The sequence below is a fragment of the Saprolegnia diclina genome, assembly GCF_000281045.1.
Source record: "Saprolegnia diclina VS20 unplaced genomic scaffold supercont1.129, whole genome shotgun sequence".
In the NCBI taxonomy this organism is placed as follows: Eukaryota; Oomycota; class Saprolegniomycetes; order Saprolegniales; family Saprolegniaceae; genus Saprolegnia; species Saprolegnia diclina.
The window spans coordinates 1-8852 of NW_008246196.1; the positions used below are offsets into that span (position 1 = coordinate 1).

Genomic DNA, 8852 nt, shown 5'->3' on the forward strand with positions numbered 1-8852 from the left:
CACTGGAGCAGGCGCCCGACGTCGTCCACGTTGATCGGCGCCATCGCCCACCAACAAGTTCTTGAAAGATGCCATCGCGATGGCCAATCGCCGGCAGGCCGGATGGTTATCCGGATACCCCACATGGATCTTGAGCGGGCGCGCCAGACCCACGGTCTTATTGACGCCAAGGATGCTTGTGGCCGTGCAACAATAGCCTGGTACCTTGCGCGATGCATGGGGCGCATACGTATAGTATTGCTGCGGCCACCTCTGCCCTGTCACCAATGCAGGCCTACACGGGACCAAGTCGGCAGCTTCATGAGCTTCGTGATGGCTGTACCAAGGCGCAGGAGCCGCCGCCGCTTCGGCATCTTGGCTCTCAACGCCTTACTCGTTCGAATACACCAAGCGGTGTCGCCACGTATGGGTGGCCGTGAAGGAATGGTATGTAGTTGGTAGCAAAGACCATATCAAACGAACAAAGGGCGTACATTAGCATCAATGTGGGCTCGTATGATGCGACCGCCTAAAGGACGACATGCATTTACCGGGAGAGGTCCATGAACTCGGCGTGGAACTTGGCCGTCTTCTCCATGGGTTGAACGACCCGGATGGTGGCGTCGACGTTCAAGCCATGCACAGCTCCATTCACACGGACGAACTGGTTGCAGAGCAGCTACACGCGACGGCCAAACCAAGATCGTCTAGTAATCGGTCCTCTCGATTTGGAGCCACCCGGTCGTGCATCGCGTCACTCGCGTGCAAATGCTGTGTAGGCCACAAACGACGCCAGAGACGTTGATCGTGCTGACGGTTCTCGCCGCCGGCCCGATTTTCTCGGTCAGAGAGTTCGACAGAATGTACATCGACTCGACATACTCATGCGAGCAGGTCATCTCGATGGCAACCAACGACGTTCGACCAGATATCCGGATACCACTGGGCGGCTGGGGCATCAGTTCGCTTTTCTCGGCCCATCACCACAGCATCGGCCTGATTCCAATGACCTGCCTCGTCCTCTTGCATCGGCCCTGCGCCATTCGGCTGCGGGGTTGGTGCGGCGTTTGAAGTCGTGCTTGTTACGCTCTACATGCGCTGCGATCCCAGGCGCAATGAATGTACGAGGTTTTCCAGCGCGTGTGCATCGGCGTCACGGCTTCCCACGGCACCAACGCCTCCAGTATGTCTTCGCGGCCCTTGACCACGATCGCAAGGGTGGCTCATGCGCTCTTGTGTAGGGCTTGGGTCGTTCTCCAAGGTACCGGCGACATAGCATGACGCAACGAGTGCGTGAGACGCCAAGCAAGGTCGGTCAGCACAGGCAAGCCGAGGCCACGGAGGCGGCTTGGAAATCTGGCGACGACGTCGAGCGAGCGCCGTCGCAGCGCAATGCGGCCATGACGGACTCGGCGTTCGACGCTCTCGTACGGGACATCGACGCGTGGTTCGCTGCTCCGGGCAAGGGATACGTACCCGTCAAAGGCTTTGCGCTGGTCGCTCGCGGCAACAGCGGCAAGTGGACTGACGCTGAGTCCCGAGCGTACGCAGCCCTAGAAGGCCTCAAGAAGCTCGACGACGCCTCCTTGTCGCTGCTGCGGAGCTTTTGCTGGCGCGGCGACAAGAACAGATCCAGCGACGCGTACGTTCTCGATTGCCTCCATAGTATCTCACCTCGGCGCATAGGTTTCGCAGCGCCCGATTCCGCAACAACAGCAAGACCACGACCCCTGCCGAAGAGTATTTACCTCCGTCCATGGAACGTTCGATGTCTTAAAGGGTTGTAGGCTGCTCGAGCAGGAAGGTCGCGCAGGCGCGAACAAGGTGGCCACGAATGGCAAGAAGAAGCGCCGCGCTGACGACCAGCCTACACGGTACAAAGACGATTCAAGGAAACGAGATGCCATACTGCATGTGTATAGGGACGATGTGTTGAAAAAGGCCAAGGTTGCGGATAACATTACGCCGCCTACGGATCGCTGCAACGAGCTCCATGGGTTGCGCAGCGACCGAGCTCGTCGCGACGCGTTTGAGCTCAAGATTGGCGACGAGCTTCATGGACTGCGCCAGGAGCTTGGTCGTCGCGACGCGTTTGAGCTCAAGATTCGCGACGAGATTCATGGGCTGCGGCAAGAGCTTGGTCGTCGCGACGCGTTTGAGCTAAAGATTCGCGACGAGCTCCATGGACTGCGCCAGGAGCTTGGTCGTCGCGGCGCTTGGATGTCGGCGAGTGAGGTCCGCGACGCTGCGTCACTCGACATGGCACGCGACGAGTTCTGCGCCCTGCGGCAAGACCAAATCTGTCTGGCTGAGCATCCCACGACACAGCGTGTCGCGACAGCCGCGGCCATGCAAGCCGTACGTATGATCTATTAGTGCAAGTCGTGAACCCACGCGTTTCGCAGGTCCGGACGGCCGAGACCCAGGAGCCGCGCATTTGGCTGTCGCATGTGCTGTTGACACCAGCCATGCTGAGTCAACCCCTGCCAGCGATCCCCGAGGGTTACAACGGCCCATTGGCTATGTATATCCTCGACGATATCACAGGGCTGCCCATCCTTGAAGACGAGCTCAAGATCTACCCGTTCCTCGTCCCGGCAGCCGAGTGGCTTCACTCGTGGCGCGCGAGCTTGACGTCGGCTGCCCAGGGTGCAATCTCCAACATGGAGACGGTGAGCACTTGGCTCACGCCTGCGCTGTCTGCTCAAGACGCTCAAATGGGCAACAATATCAAGAAAATCCTCGACAAGCGCGACCCGACGCGCAATCTCTGTGGTACCGAGACTTGCATGAGCGAATCCGGCCACGAGGTCTTGCGCGGCACGAAGCAAAGCGTTGCCGAGTACAAGGAGCGCATGGCGACGAACGCCCGTAACTACGTCCGCATCTCGTACAAGCTGGAACGGCCATCAAACCAAAGTCTTGGACCCTCGTGGGACTTTCTTTAACCCGTTCGGACGTGCAGATTTTCTAACCCCAGAATTCTATGAATCTTCGGAAGCTTGTACTATGAAAGCAAGAAATACAGCATCGCATTGTGTCGACAACTAGTATCCGACACCGAGGCCGAGTTATCAACAACTATCCGATCTTGGAATAGGACCGTAGGTAGGTAAGAACATCATGCCGACCTCGTCTAACGTTACCACAGTTTGCAGCTTCAAGCCACTTCATGCGTCTCGTGATGGATGTAGCGAGGCGCAGGAGCCGCCGCCGCTTCGGCATCTTTCCTTCTCTCAACGCCTTACTCGTTCGAATGCACCGAGCGGTGTCGCCACGTATGGGTGGCCGTGAAGGAATACACTTGTAGTTGGTAGGAAGACCATATCAAACGAACAAAGGGCGTACATTAGCATCAAAGCGAGCTCGTATGATGCGACCGCCTAAAGGACGACATGCATTTACCGGTAGAGGTCCATGAACTCGGCGTGGAACTTGGCCGTCTTCTCAATGACTTCGTCGATGGCCTCCTCGGGCGGGAGGATCGTCGAGCGGAAGTGGAACGTGCCATCTTCCTGGCCAAAGCCCGAACCGGGCACGACGACGATACCAGTCGCGTCGAGAAGCGCCATGGCGTAGAACGCATCGGGGGCGACACCGCGCTTGGTGGCCTCCTCCACGGCCTTCTCGGGCACCGTGATGCGCGGGAAGGTGTACATGGCACCCTCGGCGGCGTTGCACGAAACACCCTCGAGCTCGTTGAAGGCGGCGACGAGCTTGACGGCGCGGCGCTTGAGCGACGAGAGAATGCCGTCGCGCTGCGCGATATAGAGCTCGTACGACTCGTCGCCCTCCACCGGCGGGTTGGTCATGAGCGCAACCATGAGCTGGCCCTCAATGTTGGAGCAGAGGTTGATCGAGACGAGCTTGTAGAGCTGCTCCATCGCGTCGGCGTTGAAGTTGACGAGCTCCATGTAGCCGCCGCGGCGACCGCACTCGCCGGTGAAGCCCTTGGACGTCGAGTGGAACGAAGCCAGTTCGACGCAGTCGTAGTCCGGGCCCATATCCTTGAGCACCTTCTTGAACGAAACAAAGTGCTTGTCTTCGGCGTACACGTTCTCCTGGTAGACCTCGTCGGCCATGAGCACGAGCTTCTCGTCCTTGCAGAACTGGACAATGTCGCGCATGTTGTTCTCGCTCAAGCACTGGCCCGTCGGGTTGCCCGGGTTGATGACGACGAGCGCACGCACGTCCTTGCCGGCGTTGCGCGCGTCCTCGATCGAGCGCGTGAGCTCGGGAATGCCCATGCCCCAGCCCGACTTTTCGTCGAGGTAGTAGCCGCAGAGCGAGCCGCCGTTGATGGCGATCGTCGCAGAGTAGAGCGGGTACTGCGGGATCGGGACGAGGATGCCGTCGTTGTGGTCGCGGATGAGCGCGAGGAGCATCGACTGAACCGCCTGGGACGCACCGTCCGTGAGGAAGATGGTCTCCGGGTCCGCCGCGTGGCCGTCGCGGCGCTCGAGGAACGCGCAGACCTCTTCGCGGAGGACTTCGTGGCCCTTGGAGTGGCCGTACGCGCCCGTGCCCGACGGGATCTTGGAGAGGTAGTACTTGGCACGCGCGATCGCGTCAGCCTTGAAGATCTTGGGCGCATCTTCGTGGTCGACGAGGCCGGGCATGTTGATGAGCGAGAGCACTTCGCGGTGGAACGTGATCGGCTTCTGGCCAAGCGACTGCGGGTTGCCAATGTTGCACGCGATGATCTTGTCGAAGGGCAGCGACTTGTCGCCGGACGCGAGCTGCTTCTTGTAGGCGTCCGAGCGGAGCACGATGGCACCGCGGACGGCGTACTCGGCCTCGACGATACGCGGGTTGATGGTCTGCTTGGTCAATACGCTCATCTTGCGCAAAATCTGGAACTGGCGCTGCATGGTGAGGACGTCGGCGGCGGCGGCGGCGCAAAGGCGAAGCAAATGTGAGATTGCCCTTGCCCCAGCGTGTGGCTGGATACTGCAAAGTCGGACTTGGCCGAAACGTACCCATGTCAAAGTCCGAATTAGATGGGAATACGCCTAATTCAAGGTGGCGCCGATCCCCAAGGGGCACAATGCACGCGCATTGGCCAAAATATCTCTGAACACGAGATGTGATTGGCGGAAATAGCGTGCCGGCCTGGCGTCACTGCAGCTGAGTTGATGGATTGCACCAATCAGAATGCGTTTGTCGCAGCCACTCGAACGTGCGAGCACCCAAGTGAAGTTGGGGTGTGGACGACCGCTCGGTCAAATCTGCACGACCCACCAGAGGTCGTGCAGAATCGACGCGCCCATGAGCGGGATGGGCTACCATCAACCGTGAAGGGATGCGGTGTCGACGACGGCGCTCGGTAAAAGAAGCAAAAAAGAGATGGAGGTGGTCGGCGTCCCACGAATGCGGCGACTGGCGACGGTGGGACCTTGCGTCCAAGGACGTCCTTCACATCCGCGACAGGCCCTTGGATCCTGATTTTACCCAACTGCAAATTCAGGACCAAGATCGGCCCTGTTGAAGATACGATCTTTCGACAAGTTTCTGGCGCGGACTGACGCGCACGTCTGTGGCACGCATCTTGCCAAGCCCACGGAGCTTTTCCGGGATGACGTGGCAGGCGCAGGCAGCACCGTTCATATTGGCTACCGAAATCTTGGGAAATCCACTTCGTCCATGATATGCACTACGAGGGGGCGGCCGCCGCGATGCTCGGGGTGGCGACGACACAGTGCGTGCCGCTGCCTCCCTCGCAAACGATGGCGAACGGGAGTGAATTCGATTCGCAGCAGCCGTTGCGGCCTTTACCGCCAGCTTGTTTCAAGCACGCTGGCCGTGAATTCTTGTGGCTTGATTCACCCGCGCCCATAGAGACGCATGTGTAAAGGCGCTGGATTTTGAGGGGAGTATCATCACAAGGTTCCTTCCGATGTGGAGTAGTGGGTCGCTCCAGCCGCAACGCGAAAGCGCGCTGCTCTCTGCGCAGGAACCAAGGCGAAGGAATGATTGCCTTGCGCATCGATATGCCTTTGCTACAGTATGTAGCGCGAGGTACTTTTGGACGGGTTGACGTTGACAGGCGCCGAAGGTGTGGTGAAGCGGAAAGTTGTCTTGGTGCCTGGCCGAATACAGTACTACCTTGAACGCAAGCTGTGCTCACACCTGTCGACTCTTAGGGAAATGGCTCTCACTCGCGAAGCCACTTACGCCCCATTTGGCGGCCAGCGCACCCCTTGTATGTGGTGCAAGACGAGGCAAGAAGAAGGGGTGACTAGCGAAAACAATAAAGCCGGCAGCGAACGTGAACGTCTCGATGGGTTCATGCTTCACAAAGGCGGCGGCGACGTCGACGAGAGCCTTTTATATGTTCCAAAAGGGATGCTTGAGATGCTGGTAAGTTCCTGATGACGCTCCTTCAAATCCAAGAACCTGTTGTAGATCCAACACCCCCGCTGTCCCCGACAACGTCGGGGACAGCGGCGTGGCCAAGGTGATGGACCTCAACATCGGTTGCCACGCGATCTTAGTCAGCTGTGAACCCACTCGTTGACCGATTGCGATCAGCCGAGAGCGTAGCAAATGGGAGCTTTGTTCGTTTGGCGCGACCTGACGCGGTGCCGTCGCGTTGCTTGTTGAGACTTCAACGTTGCATAAAAATGCAGCCTGTCACTTGACTTGACGTTTCTATGGACCCCACGGACCAATGGCATCGCGCGATTTCGGAAGGTGCTTTCGACGGCTTCAGTCGGCAGGAGCATGGCGTCGGCGATGAGCGAGGACATGAAGATCGCGGGCGAGCTCAACCGCATGGTGCAGAAGGAGGTCGAGACCATGTTCGACCGCATGGAAGGGTACGCGCGAGGTTGCCAGCGACCTCTGCCACATTAGCGCTCGTAGGCTACGCCAAGCGAGCAAGTTTGCGTCGTTTGCGCGCGTGCACACGCCGATGGTGCTCGTGCTCGGGAACCACTCGTCCGGCAAGTCGACGTTCATCAACCACATGCTTGGCCAGGACGTGCAAAAGACGGGCCGCGCGCCGACCGACTGCACGTTCACCGTCATCGCCGGCGGGAAGCGCGCCGAGCGCCTCGACGGCTACGCTCTCTCGCGCAACAACAAGTTTGGTTTTCAGGACATTAAGGGGCTCTTTGGCGCCGACTTTGTGTCGCAGGTCGAGCTCAAGATGCTCGAGAAGTGCGACCTCCTCGACGAAACTGGCATGATGATCATCGACTCGCCAGGCATGATCGACCCGCCGGGCACGTCCGCGGACCGCTCCGACATGGACCGTGGCTATGACTTTAAGCGCGTCGTGCGCTGGTTTGCCGGTATGCTTCCTTGCTTTTGCGAGGAATGACGTTTGATATCAATGTATCGAGTAGAGCGCGCCGATATTGTGCTGCTCATGTTTGACCCGGACAAGCCCGGCACGACGTTCGAGACGCTTGACGTGCTCACGTCGTCGCTTCAGCATGTCAACTCGAAGGTCCGGCTCATTCTCAACAAGGTCGACGACTTCAAGTCCGTCCACGACTTTGCGCGTGCGTACGGTGCGCTGTGCTGGAACCTCAGCAAAGTCATCCCCCGCAAGGTTCACACGCCATATATGATTGCATGTTTGCCTTACACGCAGGTAGGACATGCCGTTTATCTACTCGATGTACGTGCCCACGTCGCACATCCCGATGGAAGACATGTCGACGGGCAACGTCGACGAGGACATTCTTCGCCGGCTGCTTGTGACTGAATTTGACGGCACGCGCGGTGAAATCATCCGTGAAGTCCAGCGCGCACCCGACCTCGCCACCGAAAACCTCCTCACGATCTTCAAGGGCGTTTGTGCGCAGCTCAAGGTATACTCCGCTATTGTCCTACGGTCTCATTTGGCCCATCTTAGATGCACGTGACTCTTATCGAAGCGTGTCAAAAAGAGTACCTCTGGACCGAGAAGGTCCACTATGGCATTACGGCTGGCCTTGTTGCGTCTGGTGTCGGCCTCGGCTTGCTCTACGTGCTGCGGACATGGGGCACGAGTGCCTCGGATGTGGTCGTCGTTGCCGCCAGCGACGACGCCCCGCCGTCGTGGAAGCTCGAGTGGGCCAAGCAAGTCGCCTTTTCAAAGGTACTATTCTTGATCATGGTTTGTGATGGTATGTCATACTACGGTGTCCATAGCGCGTGTTTCGGTGGGGTAGCTTGGTCAAGATCCTTGTGTCGTCGGGCTTTGCCGCGGCGTTCTCGCACAAAATCGGCAAGCGTGCGCTGGAAGAAAAGCAAAAGGGCATTCTGCAGTGGCTCCCGCGCGTCTTTGAGACCGAGTATGCGCCCGTGCTGTGCAAGAACGACCGGCTCCACGACGAGACGCGCGCCATTTACGCGAGCATTCTCCCGACCCTTGAACTGGCGCTGACGGCGCGGCCGCTCACGGCGTTTGCTCCGTTTACGACGACTGACAAAAGTTACTTGGACGAGGTGCTCGCGACGCATGTTCCGCGCCTCGACCGCAGCGTCCGGGACCGCGCCGGCGACGACTATGCGTATTTGCGCTTCAAGCACTTTGAGAAACCGTCGCTCCAATCGCAATAGTTTAACATTTATACACACAACATGGATATTTGCAACGACACATGCGTTGTACACCGAAACGAATGATGCAAAAGAAACACATATTCAAGTTCATGACAAGGACACAAGAATGCACGCTACAGATGAACGCGAATCTAGTAGCCGGTACCACCGTTACCGGGGGTCACACTGCCAGGCGCAACCGTCGGGGCGCCAGTCGGGACCGTCGACGGGTTACCACCGGGCGTCACGCCGCCGTTGTTGGGCGTCGGGCCGGGTTTGCCGCCGGTGTTCGAGTTGATGTTAATGTTGGCGTTGGGGTTGACGTTGGGGTTGACGTT

General features: G+C 58.6%; 3 protein-coding genes across 4 annotated transcripts; 2 read left to right on the forward strand and 1 right to left on the reverse strand.

Moving 5' to 3' along the window:
- Positions 1 to 952: 952 nt before the first annotated feature.
- Positions 953 to 2992, forward strand: SDRG_16452. 2 transcript variants are annotated; one of them, XM_008622663.1, is made up of 6 exons: positions 953 to 1162; positions 1221 to 1621; positions 1666 to 1719; positions 1767 to 1853; positions 1902 to 2341; positions 2385 to 2992. In XM_008622663.1, exons 1-6 carry the CDS (start codon positions 1073 to 1075, stop codon positions 2540 to 2542), a joined length of 1230 nt encoding a protein of 409 aa, XP_008620885.1. In that variant the 5' UTR covers positions 953 to 1072; the 3' UTR covers positions 2543 to 2992. The 2 variants fall into 2 exon arrangements, with proteins under 2 accessions (XP_008620885.1, XP_008620884.1); XM_008622662.1 differs by having other exon boundaries at positions 1902 to 2337.
- Positions 2993 to 3230: 238 nt separating this feature from the next.
- On the reverse strand, positions 3231 to 4961 carry SDRG_16453 (alanine transaminase). Its single transcript, XM_008622664.1, has one exon. It carries the CDS (start codon positions 4848 to 4850, stop codon positions 3381 to 3383), a length of 1470 nt encoding a protein of 489 aa, XP_008620886.1. The 5' UTR covers positions 4851 to 4961; the 3' UTR covers positions 3231 to 3380.
- Positions 4962 to 6702: 1741 nt separating this feature from the next.
- SDRG_16454 (hypothetical protein) lies at positions 6703 to 8574 on the forward strand (the record flags this gene model as incomplete). The annotated part of the gene is made up of 6 exons (XM_008622665.1): positions 6703 to 6797; positions 6844 to 7274; positions 7329 to 7537; positions 7584 to 7799; positions 7844 to 8068; positions 8122 to 8574. The coding sequence occupies 6 exons, from the start codon at positions 6703 to 6705 to the stop codon at positions 8530 to 8532; spliced, it is 1587 nt and encodes a 528-aa protein (XP_008620887.1). The 3' UTR covers positions 8533 to 8574.
- Positions 8575 to 8852: the final 278 nt, after the last annotated feature.